Source organism: Loxodonta africana, chromosome X (genome assembly GCF_030014295.1).
Source record: "Loxodonta africana isolate mLoxAfr1 chromosome X, mLoxAfr1.hap2, whole genome shotgun sequence".
Classification (NCBI taxonomy): Eukaryota; Metazoa; Chordata; class Mammalia; order Proboscidea; family Elephantidae; genus Loxodonta; species Loxodonta africana.
In genome coordinates this window covers 72,807,807-72,833,019 of record NC_087369.1, presented here as the reverse complement: position 1 = coordinate 72,833,019, position 25,213 = coordinate 72,807,807, and the positions used below count along the sequence as shown (strand labels likewise).

The window sequence follows — 25,213 nt, the reverse complement described above, 5'->3', positions numbered from 1 at the left end:
GTCGAAAAGTAAAGATGTCACTTTGAAGACTAAGGTGTGCCTGACCCAAGCCATGGTGTTTTCAATTACCTCATATGCATGCGAAAGCTGGATGATGAATAAGGAAGAGAGTAAAAAAAATTGACGCCTTTGACTTGTGGTGTTGGAGACTATGCCATGGACTGCTAAAAGAACAAACAAATCTGTCTTGGAAGAAGTACGACCAGAATGCTCCTTAGAAGCGTACTTTGGAGATGTTATCAGGAGGGATCAGTCCCTGGAGAAGGTATCATGTTTGGTAAAGTAGAGAGTCAGAGAAAAAGATTCCTCTTTTTCAAAGAGATGGACTGACACAGTGGCTGCAACAATGGGCTTAAGCTTAACGATTGTGAGGATGGCGCAGGACCAAGCAGGGTTTTGTTCTGTTGTATATAGGGTCACTATGAGTTGCAACCAACTTGATGGCACCTAACAGCAACAACAACCTCCCTTCACACTCACTAGCTCTTCGGAGCCCCACAATGGTCATGGGGAATGGGAAAGACACTATATTGTAAGCCCCAAGAAGCTCAAGGTTCAGGTACTATTCTTTCTAAGTGACCTAGGACTCCAGAGATTGAGCCTCTCTGTGCTGCTCTGCTTGGAAACCCTGGTGGCTTAGTGGTTAAGTGCTATGGCTGCTAACCAAAAGACTGGCAGTTCAACTCCACCAGGCACTCCTTGGTAACTCTATGGTGCAGTTATACTCTGTCCTATAGGGTCACTATGAGTCAGAATTGACTAGACAGCAACAGGTTTGGTTTTGGGGGGTACTTCTCTGCTAGCTTTAGAACTCTACATGCCATTAAGGGCAAGCCATGACCATGTTTGGAAAGGCCACATCAAACTGTAGTGATATTCAAATGTCAGAGTTTGCCATTTGAGAAAAAACAGAGATCACTGCCTCCATTTTAAAGGCCAGAAAAACAAAAGGTTCAAAGATGTGAAGAAACATGCCAAAGATCACACCACTTACAAGCACTGGATAAAAAACATGAAGTCAGTTCCATCTGACTCTCAGGCCAGTCCTCTAGAATTTGAAGCACTTCCCAAGACGCATGAAGCCCTGGGTGGCAGTCTCCTTGGATGACCACCTGGCCTCAAGCAAATGAAAGTGCTAGGAAAGTATGCTTGCAACCTTTCCCTCTCATAGTGTTTTCATCCACTTTTTTCCCCCTTACTTCCTTTCCTTGCTACCCTCAGGGTCCCTTCTCCCTTCCAAATAACGCTCAGGCAAAGGTTTGATATCAATCATTTATACTTCAGTACAAATAGGTTGAAGCTAATATCCCTTTCTCTTCTCTCAAGGGGTCTGGATACTAAACACAAGCTCTGATTACAAAATGAAAGGCTCTGATTCCTAATAAAGAGCATCCTGGTTTCAGAGACAGTGAGAGGAGCATGTAGGGAGGGGAGCCTAGGGTCTGGACATTTACACCTGTGGCAGCTTCCTACTCAATGGATATGGGTATCTTTGGCGGAGATCTAGAGCAAGCTGTCTCTTAAGAGTGGCTGCTCAAAGCACAGGAGGGTACAGCTTCTGAGCTGAACTGCCTCTTCATACTACCTTATGTTATTTTTGGTGGTACCCACTGGCAGGTACCTCACAGAAATAGCCTCACCATCCAGGCTACCTGTCAAAGTGTTAATGGTACCCTCCACTCAACAGCTGTGGTGCCAAGCCAAATCTTTCCTGCTCCACTGGCCAGCTCCATCAAACTAATTTGATGTATTGTTCAGAGTGGCTGCAGGCTGGCAAACACATGTGACCCTGGTTCTAGAATTATGGAAGAACCTGAGACTGGTGAAGGGGATAGGGTCTTTAGTAACCACCTGTCCCAACCCCTTGATTGTCAGTAGAGGTATTGAAGGCAGAAAAGGGAAGCCCCTCACTTGAAATTTCTCAGGGAATCAACAGCAGAGCTGACATCCTTCAACTCAGATCTCTAACTTCCCAAAACAATGCTCCTGCTACCTTCATTGTGCTCTTCCTGTTTGATAACCTGTTAGATGTTCCATCTCTCCATTCCCAGGAGCCCCACCATTTCCTATTGCTCCCCAGAGAATGCCCCCTGCCTAACTCACATGAACTGGCCACTGATTCCTACAAAGCATGTTTCCAATAGAGAAGGGTCTCGCCACCTCAAATAGTTAGAAAACTCTATATCTTGCCCTTTTAGCATCATCCACCTACCTCTTGGCTCCTCTAGGGAAAAAGTGAGCTTGAGACTTAGATCTCACTGAATCTGAGTTACAATTCTAGTCAAGGGAAGGGGGAGGATAGGTAGGCCCCCTAAAAACTGATTTCCTCAACAGATCAGTCCAGCCCACCATGCTCAGGGAGTGCCATACTCAGTGGTGGGGTCTGGTTTCTTACTTAAAGCTCTGGCCTCCTTTGCTTCATTCCTACTCTCTGCAGGAAGTGGGACTATATCTGAAAGGCAATGGTACATATATGTATTTAGACCAAGGAGTGTCAGACTCCCTAGCTGGCTGGATCTCTGACAGCAGCGGTGTACATGAGGCCTGATCCATAGGACCCCTTGCCCTGTGGCTCATCTCCTGGAGATGGCCAATCAGCCTTTGAGTCCTCCAGAAATGATTAAACCCAGCAAAATTACCCTGTGTTAACTTGAGAGACCAAGTCCATTCTGTGACCAGAGCTAAAGCAGGAAATGTCAATTCTCTCATTCAATGCTAAGGTATCCCAAACTCACCTTCTGAAAGCCAAAATGGAAGCTCATCAGCCTGAGCATGGTTTCTCTGGTGCAGGACAAAAGGCCTGGGAGGAGGCCTCTCAAGATGCCAGATACTCTCAGCCTCTGTCTACTTGGCCCAAGGAGGTAGCTGTTGCTAAGTGCTAGACAGTCACTTTTGTTCTGGGTTTAGTAAATACTGGCAAGGAGGTAGCAGTAGCACTAGTAATAAAAAGCCATATGGAGAAAAAGATAAGAGGTTCACCCAGACTCATACTAACAATACTGACTAAAAAATATATATATGCACTGGGTTTATGTATATGTGCAATTATAGCGACTTTCCAAAATTCTGTACTTTCCAAAGGGCCCCAGAAATAGGCCTCATCTCCAGAGACATTCAATCATGGTCTTTCTCTCCTCAAGTCATTGGACCACAAGGTAGTGTACACACTGTGCTAGGGAGGCACAAGCTGATCCCCAAATGAGCCTAGGGATTTGGTATACAGAGAGAAAAACAGGCCCCAGGCCCCAGATCACACCCTTCAACTCAGACAGCCAACTAGGTCACTTACATACACTATGTATGGGTCAACAAGGGAGACGTGGAAGGAAAGTCCCACTGATAAGAGAACAATTCAGTGCACCTCCTACTGGTTCTAGCTCTTAAACATCATCTTCCTAGTCTAAAAAGCAGCATGTTTCAATAAATTGGTTTAGACTACAGCATAAGGGGTCACAACTGGAAACAAGTAGTTCAGGCTTAACTGACAGATGCTGGCCAGGTTCTCAAAAGCCCAGGGTGATTTAGCTAAATTCTAGCCTGGAGGCTGGAGGATGGGCTACACAACCCTCAAGGTTGCTTTTAATTTTTTTTTTTTTTAAGAGAGGCCTACAGGGTGACCTGTGCTACCTGAATTTGGAGAAATCCCTGGGTCAGGCAACAGCTCGACTGCAGGTTCTCGATGAGCTGGTGATGGGTCCATATTGAAAAAAAAAAACCCTCCAATTAGTCCAATGATGTGTTCGATAATGTAACGCAAAAGCATGTTCACAATGAGAAGACATTAAGGTAGATAATGTGAATGCAAATGAGGACTAACAGTGCCATTTGAAATTCTAGTTAAGGGAGAAAGAAATCCTTGTAATCCAGTGGAAAGAATCTCCCTGCTAATGTCAGCTTCAAGTCACAAGGATAATCTTCTACATAGCTGGTTAAGGCTAGAGGCCTGTGACCACTAGAAGCTTGAATGGGTAAACAAGGGGGAGTATATCAAATTTGTTCTAAAATAGTAAAATACTGTTGCCGTCAGCCTGGAATGGTAGGTTGACAGACAAGTGTTGACAGTCTTATTAGCAGCACAAGCGTACCCTTTCCTTATTGTGCTATAGCCCAGAAAGCACAGGATTAAGATTCAGGACAGGGTGACATCACAGAAACGGCAGATGAGGGTACACAAAGAATTGGCCTCTCCACTGAAACCACCATAAGCTGCCAAAAACTGATGAAATGAACTTTTTCAGAACTCTGGAATTTAATCCAAAACTTACAGCAATCAGGTGACTACTTAATGAAGAAACTCAAACCAAATCAAAACCACTGCTCTCGAATCAATTGTAATAGCAACCGTATAGGAAGGACTAGAAATGCCCCATAGGGTTTCCAAGGCTATAAATCTTTTTTGTGCATGTGTGTTATAGGCAAAAATTTACAGCTCAATTTCTCATTCAAAAATGTATGCATATACTAAAATGAGATAGCATCTTACCCCAGCATTACTGGCACAAATAAAAAAAAATAACAAATGTCTGAGGGGCTTTGGGGAGATTGGAACTCTTACGCACTGCTGGTGGGAATGTAAAATGTTACAATCATTTTGGAAAATGATATGGCGCTTCCTTAGAAAGCTAGAAATACCATATGATCCAGCAATCCCACTCCTAAGAATGTATCCTAGAGAAACAAGAGCCCTCACACAAATAGACATATGCACACCCATTGCAGCATTGTTCACAATAGTAAAAAGATGCAAACAACCTAGGTGCCCATCAACAGATGAAGGGGTAAATAAATTACGGTATGTACACATAATGGAGTACTATGCAACAATAAAGAACAATGATGAATCTGTGAAGCATCTCACAACATGGATGAATCTGGAGGGCATTATGCTGAGTGAAATAAGTCAGTCACAAAGGGACAAATATTGTATGGGACCACTACTATAAAAACTCATGAAAAGGTTTACACACAAAAAGAAACAATTTTTGATGGTTCCAAGGGAGAAGAGGGATGGGAATGGAGAATCACTAACTAGACGATAGATAAGTGGTAATTTTGGTGAAGGGCAAGACAGTACACAATACTGGGGAAGCCACCACAACCTGCCCAAGGCAAGGTCATGGAAGCTCCATAGGCACATCCAAACTCCCTGAGGGACCCTATTACTGGGCTGAGGGCTGTGGGGACCATGGTCTCGGGGAACATCTAGCTCAATTAGCATAACATAGTTTATAAAGAAAATGTTCTACATTTTACTTTGCCAAGTAGCGTCTGGGGTCTTAAAACCTTGTGAATGGCCAAGATACTCCACTGGCCTCACCCTGTCTGAAGCAAAGGAGAATGAAGAAAACCAAAGACACAAAGGAAAGATTAGTCCAAAGGACTAATGGACCACAACTACCACAGCCTCCACCAGACTGAATCCAGCACAACTAGATGCTGCCTGGCTACCACCACCGACTGCTCTGACAGGGATCACAATAGAGGGTCCCGGACAGAGCTGGAGAAAAATGTAGAGCAAAGTTTTAACTCACAAAAAAAAGACCAGACTTACTGGCCTGACAGAGACTGGAGAAACCTCGAGAGTATGGCCCCCGGACACCCTTGTAGCTCAGAAATGAAGTCACTCCTGAGGTTCACCCTTCAGCCAATGATTAGACAGGCCCATAAAACAAAATGAGAATAAAGCGGCACACCAGCCCAGGAGCAAGGACTAAAAGGCAGAAGGGGGCAGGAAAGCTGGTAATAGGGAACTGAAGGTCGGAAAGGGGAGAGTGTTGACATGTCATTGGGTTGTCAACCAATGTCACAAAACAATATGTGTACTAATTGTTTAACGAGAAGCTAGTTTGTTCTGTATACCTTCATCTAAAGTACGATAAAAAAGGGGATAAAGAAGATGTGTAATATATATGAATGAATGGCTGGGAGAATTTCAGGTATCAATAGGGAGAGTGTTATGGCAATGCCATTTTGGTGGGGAAATGCAGTGGGATCATTCTGGAAGCTTTCTCCCATAAATAAAAAAGCCCAAAGAGAAAAAAAAAATTACACACATACTGTTTTGTGACATTGATTGCGATCTCTGCAATGTGACAATACACTCCCCCTTTCCACTCTGGGTTCCCTGTGTCCCTTCATCTAGTTCTGTCCCTTCCTGCCTTCTCATCCTGCTTTTGGATAGGAGCTGCCCATTTGGTCTCGTATATTTGATTAAACTAAGAAGCATATTCCTCACCATGTGTTATTTTTTTGTTTTGTAGGCCTGTCTAATTTTTGTCTGATGCGTGGGCTTTGGGAATGGTTTCGGTTCTGGGTTAACAGTGCATCTGGGGCCACAGTTTCAGGGGTTGCCCCAGTCTCTGTCAGGCCATTCAGTCTGGTCTTTTCACATGAATTTGAGTTCTGTTCTACATTTTTCTCCTGCTCTCTTCAAGATTCTCTGTTGTGTTCCTTGTCAGGGTGGCCACTGGTGGAAGCCAGGCACCATCTAGTTCTTCCAGCTCAGGCTAGTGGAGTCTCTGGTTCATTTGGGCCTTTAGTCTTCTGGGCTAGTATTTGCCTTGTGTCTTTGGTTTTCTTCATTCTCCTTTGCCCCGAGTTGGATGGGACCAATTGATGTATCTTACATGGCTGCAAGTTTTAAGAGCCCAGATACCACTCACCAAAGTGGGATGTAGAACATTTTCTTTATAAACTAGGTTATACCAATTGACCTAGATGTCCCCCGAGACTATGATCCCCAGGCTTCAGCCCCAGCCCCTCAAAGTGTTTGGATGTATCTAGGAAACTTCTAACACTTTTGCTTTGGTCCAGATGTACTGACTTCCCTTATATTGTTTGTTGTCCTTTCCTTCACCGAAGTTGACACTTGTCTACTATCTAGTTAGTGGTTTCACTTCCCCCTCCCTCCCCACCCTCTTAACCATTAAAAAATGCTTTTTTCTCTGTGTAAACCTTTTCTTGAGTTCTAATAATAGTGGTCTTATATAACATTTGTCCTTTTGTGACTGGCTTATTTCACTCAGCATAATGCCCTCCAGATTCATCCATGTTGTAAGATGTTTTGTGGATTCATCATTGTTCTTTATCGATGCACTGTATTCCATTTTGTGTACATATCGTAATTTGTTTATCCATTCATCTGGTGATGGGCATTTAGGTTGTTTCCATCTTTTTGCTATTGTGAACAATGCTGCAATGAACATGGGTGTGCATATGTCTATTCGTGTGACGGTTCTTATTTCTCTAGGGTATATTCCTAGGAGTGGGGCTCTTGCATCATACGGTATTTCTATTTCTAGCTTTTTAATGAAGCACCATATCATTTTCCAAAGTGGTTTTACCATTTTACATTTCCACCAGCAGTGCATAAGAGTTCCAATCTCCCCACAATCTCTCCAACATTTGTTATTTTGTGTTTCTTGGATTAGTGCCAGTATCGTCGGGTTGAGATGGTATCTCATTGTAGTTTTGATTTGTTTTCTCTAATGGCTAATGATCGCGAGCATTTCCTCACGTGCCTGTTAGTGCCTGAATGTCTTCTTTGGTGAAGTGTCAGTTCATACACTTTGCCCATTTTTTAATTGGGTTATTTGTCTTTTTGTTGTTGAGGTGTTACAGTATCTTATAGATTTTAGAGATTATACCCTTATTGGATATGTAGTAGCCAAAAAAATTTTTCCTAGTCTGTAGGTTCTCTTTTGATTCTTTTGGTGAAGCCTTCTGATGAGCATAAGTGTTTGATTTTTCGGAGCTCCCAGTTATGTAGTTTTTCTTCTGGTGTTTATGCATTGTTAGTTATGGTTTGTATATTATTTATGTCATATATTAGGGTCCCTAGCATTATCCCTGTTTTTCCTTCCATGATCTTTATTGTTTTAGATTTTATATTTAGGTCTTTGACCCATTTTGACTTAGTTTTTGTAGGGGTCCTGTTTCATTTTTTTGCAGATGGATATCCAGTTATGCCACCACCATCTGCTATAGAGACTGTCTTTTCCCCCATTTAACGGACTTTGGGCATTTGTCAAACATCAGCTGCTCATAGGTGGGTGGATTTATGTATGGGTTCTCAGTTCTGTTCCATTGGTCTATGCATCTGTTGTTGTACCAGTATCAGGTTGTTTTGACTACCGTGGCTGTGTAATAGGTTCTCAACTCAGATACTGTGAGGGCTCCCACTTTGTTCTTCTTCTTCAGTAATGCTTTACTTATCTGGGGAGGCAAGGCCAAGATGGTGGACTAGTCAGACACTTGCTGTTGTCCCTCTTACAACAAAGACCTGAAAAAACAAGTGTATTGAATATATATGACAATCTAGGAACCCTAATCATCAAAGAGAAAGCTGAAGAATTGGACTGAGCAGCAGGTGGAATGAGTGAGAATTCAAAAGCAGCGGAAATGGGGAACTGTGGATCACAGATTCGATGGCGCCCTGCTAGCTGGGTCTGCAGAGAGCACATGGGCTGAGGCAAGAAGGCTGTAAATCTTTAAGGAGGCAGATTGCCACATCTTTTTTCCCTCGGAGTGGCCGGTGGGTTCAAAGCACTGACCTTGCGGTTAGCAGTTGAGCGCTGTAACCACTTCACCACCAGGGATCCTTTAACGAAGAAACCCCCCCCCCCCGCAAAAAGCCTATTGCTATCCAGTCGATTCTGACTCGAAGCGAACCTATACGAGAGAGTAGGACTATGCCATAGAGTTTCCAAGGAGCGCCTGGTGGATTTGAACTGCCCACCTTTTGGTAAAGCAGCTGTAGCTCTTAACCACTACACCATCAGGGTTTCCAAGCTCCTGAAATTCTGTAAGAGACCAAGAAGGGATTTCATTCATCTGCCTACCATCTTCCATTCCCCGGCATGGTGTCAGTCAAGGGGATAGTGGCCCTTGTCGTTGGTGTGGTTTGCTGGTGCCGGGGACTAACACAGACTTTGTTCTTAAAATTTTGTCTGGTGGTTTCCTGAGGGATCAGCACAGACTCTGACCTTTGTTTTACCCCCCAAACTCCCTCAGGCTGGAGCAGCTTTCTAAGTGGCAGCTGGGTCTCTTGTAAGACAAAGACATATACAGTCCAAATCTTCCTGGTAAGGGACAGCAATGGGGCATGTAGCAAAGAGGCCCAATAGCTTGGGAAGGAAGAGGCTGAGGAAAACATTTCTTGGGGGCGGGGGGGGATAAGGGCTCAGAATGGCCACTGAACATACCTGAGAAGTCAGAATGTAACATGATGCCCAGAACCAGGTGCATGCTCAGAAAAGACCTGACAGGATCCTAAGTTTGCACCCCTGGAGGATTTGTGGGCTACATGCAAGCAAGAGGAGAAGGCTAAGACAGAGTTGTAGGTGGCCTGGCATAGCACTGAAGGAGTGCTCCAGTTCAGAGCCAAGCTATAAAGACTGGGGGAGTAGTATTTTTATTTTCTTCTTGGCTCTAGGTGTTTAAGGAAATCTGTCAGATCACTGGCTGAATACTGAGATAATGGAACAGAGACTATAGTGATCATACACAAGGAATACAGCCTTGCAAAGACAGTTTGGAAAAATAACTAAATAAATGAATGACTGCAGCCCTCATAAATCAACAACAGCAAACTCTAAGAAAGGGGGAGAATCTGATTTTTAGTTAACACATTTTAATATTCAAAATGCCCAGTTTTCAACAACAACAAAATATTATAGGGCATACACAGAAACAGCAAAGTATGGCCTATTCACAGGAAAAATAATAAATGGGCAAAAACCATTCTGAGGAAGCCCAGACAATGGGATTACTAGACAAACACTTAAAATTAACTATCTTAAATAAGATTCAGGAGGTCTTGGTTCACATTCTGGCATGAGTGAGCAAGTCACTTCCATTCTCTGGGCCTACGTTTCCTCAGGATTTATACAATGAGGGGGTCAGGCTGATGGGTGGTCACAAGTTGGCACCTGGGGGTACAATTCAGCCTGCAGATGTGTTCTGTTTGGCCCTGACTGTGTTTCTTTAAAAATGTGAATTAGTAGCCAACATTTTTAAAATACGATGTTTACATAAAAAGCTAATTTCTTACACAGCCACAAAGAAAAATGAGGTCCTGATACAAGCCACAACATGAATGAATCTTAAAAACATTAATGCTGAGCAAAAGTAGTCAGTTGCAAAAGGACAAATATTGCCTAATCTTGCTTATATGAAAAAAGCAAATATATAGAAACCGAAAATGATTAGTGGTTACCAGAGGTGGGAGGAGGGGGAAAAGGGGAGCTTTTGCTTAGGGGGCATTGAGTTTATCTTAATGGTGGTGGAATGATTTGGAAAAGGATAGTGAGAATGGTTGCTCAACTTGAAGAATATAATCAATGTCTCTGATTTATAAATGTAGAATTTCTTGAACTGGTGTATGTTTTGTTGCGTATATTTTCACTGCAACAAAAAATCTGAAAGATCTAGCCCCACTATGCCTACTTATCCTCTATTCTCTGTCCCACCAATGGGAACCATCCAAATCCCTTTTTCCTCCTTCAGATGGGAAATGGATTTCCTAGTTGGACACAGCACCCACTTACCCTTATCCCCAGCCTGCTTCACTCCTATAAATTACCTGCCTGGCCCCTGCAAACATTTATGTCTACTACCTCTACTCAAGATGGTTCCTTTCAGCTCTAAATCTACTAGGCTTTTATACAGGTGAAAAGCTTTTCCCAAGTTGCAACTGAAAGGAGACACTGTGTAATTAAAGGCCAAGTAATACTCTGGAACAGTTGGCATCCCTATAAACAGAAGAAGTTGGTTTCTGGTATGTACAAAGGCAAGGAATAATGGTGATGATCGGCTTAGCTCATCCTTTCATTGCCCTACCTCCAGAGAGGCCAGAAATCAAAGAGATCTAAAATTTGAAGAAACAAGAAAAATATTTCCAGTTCCTGCCAGTATCTAGGCAGGCTCTTTACTTTCTGACCAAACCCATGCCTTGTCACACAGATAGTAACAGGTTGTCGTGTATCCCATATATAACCTGTTCTCAAGTGGGTAGTAAGCCCTCCCCAGGCCATGGCCCAAAGTCTGAACAAAGGCCCCTTTTGTGCACAGTGGCAAAGAGAAAGAGCCTGAATAACTTGGACTTAGGGCACAGCAGGCAAAAGGAGGCCTACCACAGGGGTGGGTTTTGTTACACAGAAACACAGTCACATCCCAGCAGTCTGTCCTCAGCTTCCAGGGGGAAAACCACGAAAGCAGGTAAAAACGCCAACAGCTGGATATGGAGATTTATGTCCAACAAGCCTTAATTCACTTAACCTGACCAACTGGTGTGAAGGTATGTTAACCCTCACATTGTTCTTGTGAAGCAACATCCCCAGTACAGAAGGGAGAGAATCTGAGAACACACCCACATGTACATATATAAAATAAAATTCTGAACAATGGGGGAGGCAGATTTTTGACTGAGTAGAAGACAAATATACACAGGAATTTCTTATGCAGTAGCCACAATGGTATCACAGTTCCTGTTCGTAGGTATCCAGCATACCACAGGATACAAAGCATTTTCACAAAACCCAAGTATCCCTATTTCACAAGGAAGAAAACTGAGCTTCAGAGATGCATAGGAAACTACTCAAGCTACACAGCTAACAGCAGAACTGAGGGTTTCTGATTAACAACAGGTAGGGCTAGCTTGGACAGAACCACACACAGCAGTGGGACTTCCAGGTAAGGAGTGGAGATGTCCCACTAAGTTGGTAACCACTCTGGTCCAATGATCTACAAAACTGTCCAGTTGGTATGAGGTTAGTGGATAAGTCTTTTCTACTACACTTTCCTGTTATATGACAAATAATCTGGGGATGGTGTTCTCAAGAAGCTATTCAGCTTGGGCTGAGCATGGGTAAATCAGGCAGCTATCCTATAACATGGAAAAAACAAAAGCAAAAAAAAAATTTGTTTTCTGGGTTTATCCTATAAAATGGAATTACAACATCACAGGAAATTACCCATTCACCTACTAACTTCATCAACACTGATGAAGACTCAATAGTTCAGCACGACTCATCCTTATGTCCTCACTAGACATGTCAGAGTTTTAATAGATTATAGAGTCCTTCTAAAATGAGAGGAAAAATGCAGGTCCATGATCATATACCAAATGAGTGGCAGAGCAATGACTAGAACTTAGATCTCCCATTTCCTAATACAGTCAGCACTGTTTCCACAATACCATTCAATTCTTAACCAAAACTAACTTAGAAGAATGGCAATAGCAATTCTATTTTTAAAAATCTACTCGGAAAGAGCCTCCATAAACTCCATCCTTGAGTATCACACAATCTTACCAGAAATGTAAACCCACAGATAAATATTTATGAGAACCGAAAGTGCTACCTTGGAGTCAACATTCACATAACTCATGCAACAGCCTAAACCCCTTTCCCCTTCCTGGTGGGACTGAACAGCTGGCCACTAAAGTTCCATGGTCGACTATTCTTTAAAAAATCAAACAAAAAGGCTCACAATGATTAAATAAATGCTTATTCTGAATAAAACTTGAGGTAACATGAAATACTGTTTTAGTTTCTCAAAGGCTAAACACTGGCATAGTAGAAAGAATACTGGCACCCTGTGGTATGATGTAGGCTCTGTCATTCATGCTCCAGGTCTATGATCATGGCCTCCAGTCTAGGCTTATCTCCCCAACACTGTAGCCATTAGCCATATGTGGCTATGAAGCACTTGAAATGTGGCGAGTAAATTGAGATATGTTGTAATTATACAATACACACCAGCTTTCGAAGTGATAATATATAACATTATATGATAATAAAAAAAATATATTGGGTTAAGTAAAATATATTACAATTAATTTCATCTGTATAATTTTACTTTTTAGTGTGGCTACTAGAAAAATTTAAGTTGCATATGTGGCTTGCATTTGTGGCTTTCATATTTCTATTGGACTGTGCTGGTCTAGATCAATGGTTCTGAATCCTAGCTGTACATTAGAATCATCTGGGAAGCATTTAAAAAGAATCCAATTTCTAGGCCCCATCCTCAGAGTTTCTGATTTAAACTAGTGTGGAGCCTTATTAGGTTTTAGTGTTTTTTAAAGCTACCCAAGTGATTTATTTCATTGTACAGCCAGGGCTGAGAAATATTGGGTAGACTCTGTACCAACCATTCCTGGGCCAGTGAGTAGTCTTCTCAAAGATGAGCTTCAGCCCGCCTGAGTGGTTTTTGGGGCTGTGTGCCTGGAGAAACACTTCTCCTGACCATTGGCTTAGGCAAACCAATGCCAGCTCATTGATAACCTGAAGCCTGGCTCTGCCATTTGCCTTCCCCAACCATCCTGGCAGCTCAATCATTTCCTCCTGCCTTAGTTACAAAAATACCAAAGTGGATGGCTTTAACAAACAGGAATTTATTCTCTTTTTTTTTTTTTTTTTAGTGTAGGAGGTTAGGAGTCCAAGTTCAGGGTGCCAGCTCTAGAAGGCTTTCTCTCTCTGTTGGCTCTGGGGGAAAGTCCTTGTCATCAATCTTTACCTGGTCTAGGAGCTTCTCAGAGCAGGGACCCCAGGTCCAAAGGACGTGTTCTGCTCCTGGCACTTCTTTCTTCGTGGTATAAGGTCCCTCTCCTCTTTGCTTGATTCTCTCTTTTATATCTCAAAAGAGATTGACTCAAGATACAACCTAATCCTGAAGATTGTATCTTGCCTCATTAATGTAACTGTCCCTAATCTTGCCACATTTACATCATGTTGTTGTTGGTGTTGTTAGGTGCCGTCGAGTCAGTTCTGACTCATAGTGACCCTATGCACAACAGAACGAAACACTGCCCGGTCCTGGGCCATCCTCACAATTGTTATGCTTGAGTTCACTTTTGTAGCCACTGTGTCAATCGACCTCGTTGAGGGTCTTCCTCATTTTCGCTGACCCTGTACTCTGCCAAGCATGATGTCCTTCTCCAGGGACTGATCCCTCCTGATAACATGTCCACAGTATATAAGACACAGTCTCGCCATCCTTGCCTCTAAGGAGCATTCTGGCCACACTTCTTCCAAGACAGATTTGTTCGTTCTTTTGGCAGTCCATGGTATATTCAATATTCTTTGCCAACACCACAATTCAAAGGCTTTAACTCTTCTTCGGTCTTCCCTATTCATTGTCCAGCTTTCACATGCATATGATGTGACTGAAAAAATACCATGGCTTGGGTCAGGCACACCTTAGTCTTCAGGGTGACATCTTTGCTCTTCAACACTTTGAAGAGGTCCTTTGCAGCAGATTTGCCCAAAGCAATGCATCTTTTGATTTCTTGACAGCTGCTTCCATGGCTGTTGATTGTGGATCCAAGTAAAATGAAATCCTTGACAACTTCAATCTTTTCTCCGTTTATCATGATGTTGCTTATTGGTCCAGTTGTGAGGATTTTTGTTTTCTTTATGTTGAGGTGTAATCCATACTGAAGGCTGTGGTCTTTGATCTTGATTAGTAAGTGCTTCAAGTCCTCTTTACTTTCAGCAAGCAAGGTTGTGTCATCTGCATAACGCAGGTTGTTAATGAGTCTTCCTCCAATCCTGATGCCCCAGTCTTCATATAGTACAGCTTCTCAGATTATTTGTTCAACATACAGATTAAACAGTTATGGTGAAAGAATACAACCCTGATGCACACCTTTCCTGACTTGAAACCAATCAGTATCCCCTTGTTCTGTCTGAACAACTGCCTCTTGATCTACGTAAAGGTTCCTCATGAGCACAATTAAGCGTTCTGGAATTCCCATTCTTTGCAGTGTTATCCATAGTTTGTTATGATCCACACAGCCGAATGCCTTTGCATAATCAACGAAACACAGGCAAACATCCTTCTGCTATTCTCTGCTTTCAGCCAGGATCCATCTGACATCAGCGATGATATCCCTGGTTCCACGTCCTCTTCTGAAACCGGCCGGAATTTCTGGAAGTTCCCTGTCGATATACTGCTGCAGCCGTTTTTGAATGATCTTCAGCAAAATTTTGCTTGCGTGTGATATTAACGATATTGTTCTATAATTTTCACATTCGGTTGGATCATCTCTCTTGGGGATAGGCATAAATATGGATCTCTTCCAGTCAGTTGTCCAGGAAGCTGTCTTCCATATTTCTTGGCATAGATGAGTGAGCACCTCCAGCGCTGCATCTGATCAGGAACCGATGGTACTGAAGGAAGAAGTCCAAGCTGCTCTGAAGGCATTGGCGAAAAACAAGGCTCCAGGAATTGATGGAATATCATTTACATCATAGAGGTTAGAATTTACATCTCATAGGATAATCACATCAGATCACAAAATGGTGGACAACCACACAATACTGGGGACACAATTTAATCTATAACATTCCACCCTTTGGCTTCCCAAAACTTCATGTCCTTGCCATGTGTAAAACATATTCACCCCACCATATCATCTCAAAAGTCTTTTATCAACTCTAAGTCCAAAATCTCATCTTCTGAAAAATTCCTCTTCATCTGTGAAATCTAGACTACAAACTATCTGCTTCCAAAGTACAATGGAGAAACAGGCACAAGGTAGACATTTCCATTACAAATGTGAGAACTGGAGAGAAAGGAGGGATAACAGGCACCAAACAAGTTAGCAGAGCACATTACATTAGCTCTCAAGGCTTGCAATAATTCTCTGTTCTCTGAGACCATTTAGGCAATATCCCTGCCCTTCAGACTCTGAGTGTTGGCCACACTTTCTGGATTCTGGGTGGAGGCCCCTTGGCCCTGGGATTCAGCTCCACCTTCCAGGCCCACTGGAATGTCAACTCTGCTCTCTCGCATTTGGATGGCCCCATTCTCCTACTCCCCTGAATGGTGATCCTACCCCCTTAGCTCCAGCAGGCCCCATTCTACTGCCCCTTGGGTATGGCAGCCCTGTACCCTCAGCTTTGGGCAGCAGATTTGACCCATCCTGCGGGCACTCGTGAAAGGCAGCCCCATACTCCAGAATTGAGTTGGTGAAGATCTGACTCTTTGAAACCTGGGAGGCTGTGGCCCCACCCTTTGAAACCCCAGAGGCCATGGCTCCACCCTTTGAGACCCCAGAGGTCATGGCCCTATCCTTTGAGACTTAGGCAGCTCTGCTTCCCGTGTTTCTTGTCTCTTCAGCTTCTGCTTCCTGGTTCCTTGGCTTCTTGGCCCCTCAGGCACTCAGTCAAGCCCAGTGCCTGCCCTGCTTGGGCAAGTGTTCCAAACCTCTTTAGCTCTACCAGTAAGTGCCTGGAGACACTGTACTCCACCAGTAAATCCTGGCCAGGAAGCACTCAGCTGTCTTGCTCCATGGGTGGCAAGCCTATCTCTACTGATTAGGGCCCATAGGCACCCCACTCTGCCAGGAAGCCTCCTGCTAAAGCCACTCAGCTCTTTTGCTCCATGGATCAGCTCCTGTGCTGCCTTGCACCAGTCTCCTGATTCTGCTGCTGCCATTTCTCTGCTGCTGCTTCTCACCATCTGCACCATCTCTGGTGATACAGCTCTCCTCACTTCCTTCTGAGTCCTCACCAGAATTGTCTCTGATGCCCATAATTCCACCAACAGACTTTTCAAGGCAATCTAGGCTTTAACTATTAACTCGTTAAAAAAAATTGCCGTCGAGTCAATTTCAACTCATAACAACCCTATAGGACAGAGTAGAACTGCCCCATAGAGTTTCCAAGGAGCACTGGATGGATTCAAACTGCTGACCTTTTGGTTAGCAGCCATCACTTCCAACCACTATGCCACCAGTGTTTCCTAGTGAGTCCTTTACTATTAGGCACTTTAAAACTCTTCCAGCTTCTACCCATTACTCAATTCCAAAACTGCTTCCACATGGTAAGTATCTGTTAGAGCAGCACCCCACACCCCCATCCCTTGATTTACTGCTTTTTTTATAAAAATGATATTTCTCTGAAAGTGAAATGCATTTGGATTTGCATGATGTGGCTGAGTCCAGCTTAATACTTCTTTTAAAGAGAGGGGGCTGTTAGCACAAGAGACACTAGCTATCTGTGTACAGGCCCTCCTGCTTGTCCCAAAGGCCTGGTGGTTACTGATATGTCTTTATAACTGTGGTGTAGTGAATTACTTAATACGGCCCTTCTAGCCATGCATGTCTTGTAACTTCCATAAAATGGTTGGGTGGGACTATGCAAATAAGATGTGTGTGAGATCAAATAGTCTGATAATGCAAATAAGGTGCATGTAACTCTTGCAGAGAAGGAACCATGCAAATAAGGTGTATGGAACCCTAAGGAGGGGATTGGTCAGTTTTGCCACCCCACTAGCCTTAAAGGGAGCCAATTCCAGAAAAGGACAAGGGACCTCACTACTATCAAGAAAGAGCCAGGAGTGGAGTGCATCCTTTGGACCTGGGGTGCTGTGCTAAGAACCTCCTAGACCCAGAACGCAGAGAGCTGTAACGCCAGAGACAGTGTGAGATGGAGAGAAGTGAGACAGCAGAGAAACTGCAGCAGTGGAATCAGGAGACCAGTGTGGAATGATGCAGTGAGCTCCCCAACCAATGGAGCAAGAGAGCTGAACGCCTTCGGGCAGAAGGCTTGCTGGCAGAGTGAGGTGCCTCCAGGCATTTATTGGCAACTTTGTAATACTTGTCTGAGCAGGGCAGAGGACGGACTGAGGGGCTGAGGGGCCACGCGACCGAGGGAAAGGTCTGCCTGCAAGACTGGCCAAGATGCTGTCCTGACCAAAGAAGCGTATCCTGATTCGTTCCAGATCCTGAATTGCAATCTGTTACTTCCCTAATGAATCCCATAACTGTGAATATGGTCTGTGAGTTCTGTGTGTTATTGCAATGAATTATTGAACCCAGCAGAGGAGTAGAGAATGACATGGGAGGGACAGCTACTGTCAGAATTGGTAAAAAGGTTTGAGAGAGGAGGTATATCTGACCTCCACCTCATAGGAATCAGCATTGGGCTGATATTGATCTTGATTCTCTCTCCTCCCCCTTGTAACGTCAGAGGAGGTCTGAGGATGATGATGCAGCACAATTTTTATAGCTGGCGTCAGAAGAGGAATTCATTGCAATGGCTCCAGACTCATGAATCTATGGGACTTTGGAAGACAAAGAATGAAAGGGCATGGGAAGTCAAACTTGAGATTTTTGAGTGGTTACTTTGGATGTTAAGAAATGTTATGGTGCAGCTGAGGAGAGAAAAGCTGCACCTGGAGTGGCTTGGGGCAAAAGCTAGACTGGTTAAACAAGATGATTGATAGGGGGCAGGGATTTCCGGTTCCACCCACCAGAGTCCCAAGCCATATGCGTATGAATGGAAAGATAGTCAAGCAGTGGAGAAGAGAAGAAACTTAAATGTTAAAATAAGGTTTATGTATCTATCTGAATGTACTCTGAATACTGGTTTAACTAAAGTGGCGTTTTTTCAACCTAGTGCTATAATACAGACCTAAATGTATGATGGAAATGAATATTGGGTATTATAGATTAGAAAACAGAGTGTGTGTAAACTCTGCCTTCAGCCAACACTTGATTGGATATGCTAAAAAGGGATCTGAGATTTACCTGAAGGAAACACAGGCTGTTTGTTTCAAGGCAGTATCCCTGTGTATAGGATATTGGGGGCTTAGGTTGAAAACCTGAGCCCTACCCAGAATCTTTATAGTCAGTAAATTTGCATTTTAAAAGACATCCAGACCCACCCAGGGCTGCTGGGAGATCAGGAAATTCACATTTGAAGGAAGGAACTGCAGAGGGAAAAAAATGACTTTAGTTCTTGGAATTGCCAGCAATTAGTTGCCTTTGGGTGCATCAAGGTAGGAAAAGTCAGCGCCCATCAGAAGAACCCCCTTCCAGAACAGAAAGTTAAAGGGAGCCAGTGAGAAGACAGCCTGGTATGCGTGCTTGAGATGATCATCTGGGTCCCCTTGATGAGTGGAAGTAGGGGAGGTACAGCCATGAAGAGATGGGCTGAATTTGGACAGATTCCTTTGGCACCCTTTGACCTGGCTCACAGGGGGTAGGGGTGAGAGTGAGAGAAAGGGCTGGCAGTTCTGAAGTCCAGGGAGTTGTTTTGACTCCTGAACCTATGGGTAGTGTCCTCTGACCTAGCTCATGAGGGCTAGCAATGAGCTGACCAGAGCCTGACCAGATGAAGAGAGAGAGATGTTTGACACCATGCGTTGGTATAGATTGCTGCAATTTGATGGCTTGCTTATGGATGCAGATGCTCAAAGTTCCAATCAGAACAGAAGATTCTACAGATCAAGAACATGCTTGTCTCATCAGTACTGGTTTGATACGGACAGGCGATTTAAATATTGGCTGCCTAAGATTGAGGGAGATAAAGGCAAGAAGTGGCTGGCTTACATGCTTTCTTGGGTGTGGTTAAACTCAAAATGAGGAGTACAAGGGAGGATCCCCACTGAATAGCTTTCTCTTTCCCTAATGGGTCTAGGGAAGAGATGGTGGGCAAAGATGCTGATAGGATTATATGATTCAGTTGTGTTGACTGTCAACAGGGTTAACTGTGATTGTAAAAACTTTAATTACAGAAGCTGTAACTGTGATGGGACCATGCAAATAAAGTGTATGGAACCCTAAGGAGGGGTGTCTTAGTCATCTAGTGCTGCTATAACAGAAATACCACAAGTGGATGGCTTTAACAAAGAGAAGTTTATGCTCTCTCAGTCCAGTAGGCTAAAAGTCTGAATTCAGGGTGTCAGCTCCAGGCAAAAGCTTTCTCTCTCTGTTGGCTCTGGAGGAAGGTCCTTGTCATCAATCTTCCCTTGGTCTGGGAGCATCTCAGCACAGGAACCTTAGGTCCAAAGGACGCGCTGTGCTCCTGGCGCTGCTTTCTTGGTGGTATGAGGTCCCCGTGTCTCTCTGCTCGCATCTCTCTTTTATATCCCAAAAGAGATTGGCTTAAGACACTATCTAATCTTTCAGATCTCATCAATATAACTACCACTAATCCATCTTATTACATTATTTTGTTGTTGCTGTTAGGTGCTGTCAAGTCGGTTCCTACTCATAGCGACCCTATGCACAACAGAACGAAACACTGCCCAGTCCTGTGCCACTCTGACAATCGTTATGCTTGAGATCATTGTTGCAGCCACTGTGTCTATCTACCTCGTTGAGGGTCTTCCTCTTTTTCGCTGACCCTGTATTTTGCCAAGCATGATGTCCTTCTCCAGGGACTGATCCCTCCTGATAACATGACCAAAGTATGTAAGACGCAGTCTCTCCATCCTTGCTTCTAAGGAGCATTCTTGTTGTACTTCTTCCAAGACAGATTTGTTCGTTCTTTTGGCAGTCTATGGTATATTCAATATTCTTTGCCAACACCACAATTCAAAGGCATCAGTTCTTCTTCGGTCTTCCTTATTCATTGTCCACCTTTCACATGCATATGATGCGATTGAAAATACCATGGCTTGGGTCAGGCACACCTTAGTCTTCAGGGTGACATCTTTGCTTTTCAACACTTTAAAGAGGTCCTTTGCACCAGATTTACCCACCCAATGCAATGCATCATTTGATTTCTTGGGTGCTGCTTCCATGGCTGTTGATTGTGGATCCAAGTAAAGTGCAATCCTTGACAACTTCAATCTTTTCTCCATTTACCATGATGTTGCTCACTGGCCCATTTGTGAGGATTTTTGTTTTCTTTATGTTGAGGTGCAATCCATACTGAAGGCTGTGGTCTTTGATCTTCAAGTCCTCTTCACTTTCAGCAAGCAAGGTTGTGTCATCTGCATAATGCAGGTTGTTAATGTGTCTTTCTTCAATCCTGGTGCCCCGTTCTTCTTCATATAGTCCAGCTTCTCAGATTATTTGCTTGGCATACAGATTGAATAGGTATGTTGAAAGGATACAACCCTGGCGCACACGTTTCCTGACTTTAAACCAATCAGTATCCCTTGTTCTGTCCGAACAACTGCCTCTTGATCTATGTAAAGGTTCCTCATGAGCATAATTAAGTGCTCTGGAATTCCCATTCTTTGCAATGTTATCCATAATTTGTTATGATCCATTACATCATAGTGATAGAACTTACAACACATAGGGAAATCACATCAGACGACAAAATGGCAGACAATTATACAATCATACAAGGGAATCATGACCTAGCCAAGTTGATAGATATTTTGGGGAGCCACAATTCAATCCATGGGGATTGGTCAGTTTTGCATCCCAATAGGCTTAAAGGGAGCCAATCCCAGAAATGGAGAGGGGACCTCACTACTACCAAGAAAGAACAGCCAGGAGCGGAGTGTGTCCTTTCGTCCCGGGATTTCTGCACTGAGAACCTCCTACACCCAGGAGACAGAGAGACAACTGCAACACTGAAGACGGCATGAGATGGCAAGAAGTGGCGGCAGAGACGCGGCAGCAGCAGAACCAAGAAACTGGTGCAAGATGGCACAGTGAGCTTCCCAACCAACAGAGCGAGAGAGCTCAGTGCCTTTGGGCAGGAGGGTTTGCTCATGGAATGGGGTGACTCTGGGAACTTATTGGTGGAGCTAAAGAGTTTTGTAACACTTTCCCAGGCAGGGAAGTGGGTGGTTTGAGGGGTCTAGGGCCAAGAACTGTATCCTGAGTTGTTCCTGATCCTGAAATGTGATCTGTTATTTCCCTAATGAACCTCATAACTGTGAGTACGGTCTGTGAGTTGTGTGGCCACTGCAATGAATTATCAAACCCAGCAGAAGAGTACAGAGTGCTGTGGGAGGCACGGCTGGTGTCAGAATTGGTAAAAAGGTTGGACAGAGGAGGTATGTCTGACCTCCACCTCATTGGAATCAGCCTTGGGCTGATATTGATCTTGATTCTCTCTCCTCCCCCTTGACAACAACCACACCATTTTTGCACTTACTACGCCTGGGACTGATTCATCACCCAGCAAAGAGGAGTTGGGACACTGATGGCATTTGTAGACTGATGGAAGATGCCACATACTCAGGGGAGAAAGAATTGGATATTTCATTAGACTCTCAGGATAGAAAGCCATGAGAAATCATTTTGTCTACTCCCCTGCTTCCGGGCAATGCCCTCCCCTAAACTGTCCTAATCTGATAACAGTGTTTCCTGGGCTTGCAGCCCTTCAAGGAAGGCTGCACTAGGGCCTTTCAACCTAGTAGGCCTTTCAGCCACTAGGGCCACATGTACCTTCTTGAATCTAATAAAATGATGATGATAATTATTATTATGATAATGATAAAAGAAGTTACCATTTGTCAAGTACCTCATATGTGCCAAGCACTGTGCTAGATGCGTTAGTTGCATATGTGATCGCATTTGATCTTCACAAGTCTTCTATCCCTATGTTTCAGATAAGGATCTTGAGGCTCAGGGAAGTAAAAAGTCTTGCCAAAAGCCACAGAGCTAGGCAACTGTAAAGCTGAGACTACACCTCAGGTTGTCTGACAACAAATGGCCTGCTCCTTCCTTCATAACACACTGCCATCATTCTAATCCCGAGGCCCTTCAACCTCTAAGGGCCCAAATCCCTCTGACCTTTTATTTGGGGTTCAGAGGACTCTGCCTTCTTTTACAAAAGAAACTAAGAAAAGGTGATAGTCTAATAAGCCTGTGGCAAGAATGATCATAACACAAAACTCATGTGGCTTTGACACTTTCATTGCTCCAAAGCAGTTTTCACATGGATTATTTCATTCATTCACAATTCCTGGCATGGAAAAATTGCCAAAACCATTTTTCAGATGGGTGAAAGCTTACAATTGTCAAAGAATTGATTCCAGCTCATAACCCAAGAGCTAGGATACCAAGCCAATGCTCTTCCCCCATAAAACCTGCTAATTGGTGACCCAGAAGAAACAAGCTGCTGGGAGACCCTCTGTTTAGGGCCATGTTCTTCAAGGAATAATATCAAAGGGGCTAAGGTCTTGCAAAGTCTCTCAAGGCTGTCTGCCTTCCAACTCCACCATATCCTAAATCCCAGGCACCTCCCTCTTGCAAAAAATAGGATCTACAATTAGCAAACTTTGGCCCCTGGGGGCAGGTAGCTCACACTCCTATATTAACATTTGAAGACTCCACCTGTGACAACATATGAGGGTGTTCATATTTCCGTAAATGAGAGAAATGAGGAAGAGAGATGAGAAGAGAAGGGAATGGAAGGAGAGTGGGAAAAATCTACAGGAAGAAGGATTAAAAAAAAGGGAGAGAGACAGGGAGAAGCAGAAAATAAGACAGACAAGAAAGGCAAAAGTTCACAATATTACAAAGTTAAAAGGGTCTTCAAAAACCATAGCAGCCAACCCCATATGGGGAAGCTAAGCCTCAGACAAGGGAAGTGATTCATGAAAAGTTGAAATGGGTGAGGAGGTACGGGGGCTAGAGGTAAAAAAAAAAAAAAAAAGAGGTAGGGGGTTGTTAAAATAAATAAGAAATAAAGGAAAAATCTAAAAATTAGAAGGGCAAAGATTAAAGAAGGAAGCTCAGGTCCTGGGTAGGAGCCAAAAAAAAAAAAAAAACTGGGACAAAAATGTGAGAGGAGCCACCAGGAAAGACATGAACAGGAGAACAGGGACCAGAAGCCAGGGGTCAACAGCCAAGGAGAAAGGAGAAGAGAGTGAAGGCAGACACTCACCCTCACAAAGCTGGCAGGAAACCATCCCTCCTCATCGTCGATCTGGCCCCACCACCAATCCTTGTTGGAAGCATCCAAGACTTTGATGACGTCGCCAGCCTTAAATGCCAACTCCCGGTTGGCCATGGTGACGTGATCCCATACTGCCTCAGCACTAACGATGGAATCTCCAGTGATCAGCTTAGGAGACAAAATGAGAATGTGTTCAGTCCACACAGCTGACTACTTTGCTTGACCCTTCCTCCACCCACAGAGGTATACTACTTATTGAAAAACGTATACATACTAGTGGTAAGGGGTGGGGGTAAGGAGGATGGCACTGGAGTGCAAGCTCCATTCGATCACAAGACAAACAATACTGTCAACTCCCCATTAGCCAGTGGGTGGAATGACCCAGAGTGTGGATATGGATTACATAGGTCTCATGTTTTTATCACTAATCATGAGGTCCTCCCCTAGAGAAAAAAGAAAGCTCCAGTCCATCTCTCCTTGGTACCTCAAGGCAGTCTTGAGTCTGAAATGGGTGTAATGGCTGAAATCAATAGCTAAAAGGAAGATAAAGCTTATTTGCTTTCAATTCTCTGCTCTTCTCTTCCCCTCCCCCCCCTTTGGAACTGACCAGTTGAGAGTTGGTGGTACATTATTCAACCTCACTGTATCCCTCCCTTTGGGGGAACAGACCATGACATTTCTCACACACAATGGACCCCAGTCCTGTAGCCTCCTGCTGTCACCCACACATGATGCCATCCAGAAAGGTCATAGTATAAAAGAATTGGCTTTCTGTGGTGCCTTGCTCCCAAGGATCTCAATCTTGGCATGGATTCACTCAATGACTTGTACAACTTCCCTGTGAGATACACAGTCTGAGTTGACTTCTGCATCAGATAGATGACGAAACTGAGCCACAAATAAGGGACAAACTCAGGATCACCCAGCAAGGCAGGGGCTGTGGTTGGACCATTATCCTGTTCATTAGACTCTGTGGCCAGCAGGCCTGGGCTCCACACAGCATTAGGCAGACATCTATTCCACTGCCACATGAACACACACACATTCACAACACTCATCTAAGCACAGTGATGAGGGTGGGGGAGGGGTGGTCTGCCTTTCTCTGGCTACCATCCTGACCACTGTGTTATTTGTTCTTTTTTTCTCCCCAACTGGTTCCAGCCTGGATGAGCCATCAGTCTTCCTGGCATTTGGAGAAAAAGGTTCCAGAATAGAGAACATATGGCCTGTCAGACAAAGAGACTCAAGCACTCTCTCCAGCATTGAATTTTTTCACATACCCTCTAAAAGTCAATTTTTACATCAGTCTGCTTTGAGAAAGGACTAATTCCTCAAGGCAGTCATGGCTACACAAGACCAAGACAAACAGTTCAAAGACAACAGAAATAGCTATGGAACATACATCTTCTTCCACAGGTCTACCTTCCAACACACCAGCTGAACAGACAATACATCACACACATATGAACACACACACACCCTGATCTCTTGACTTGGTTAAAAGTATTCTGTTGGTTAGGCCTTGCCTGTGGCATTCTCCATTGTTCAGGGTTCTAGCCATTGTGCCTTCCACAGAAGGTAAGGCATGAAGGAGAGCTTCTTAGCATGGACAA

General features: G+C 43.8%; 1 protein-coding gene across 18 annotated transcripts in view; it reads right to left on the bottom strand.

The window, feature by feature from the left end:
- ARHGEF9 (Cdc42 guanine nucleotide exchange factor 9) overlaps window positions 1-25,213 on the bottom strand; it is a 179,599-nt gene that overhangs the window by 115,847 nt on the left and 38,539 nt on the right. For 9 of the 18 annotated variants that reach the window (XM_064278391.1, XM_064278384.1, XM_064278389.1 and 6 more), the window contains one exon: window positions 23,589-23,768. In XM_064278391.1, the coding sequence (XP_064134461.1) occupies window positions 23,589-23,714 (126 nt within the window). In that variant the 5' untranslated portion in view covers window positions 23,715-23,768. The other 9 variants (XM_064278380.1, XM_064278381.1, XM_064278382.1 and 6 more) reach the window with 3 other exon arrangements.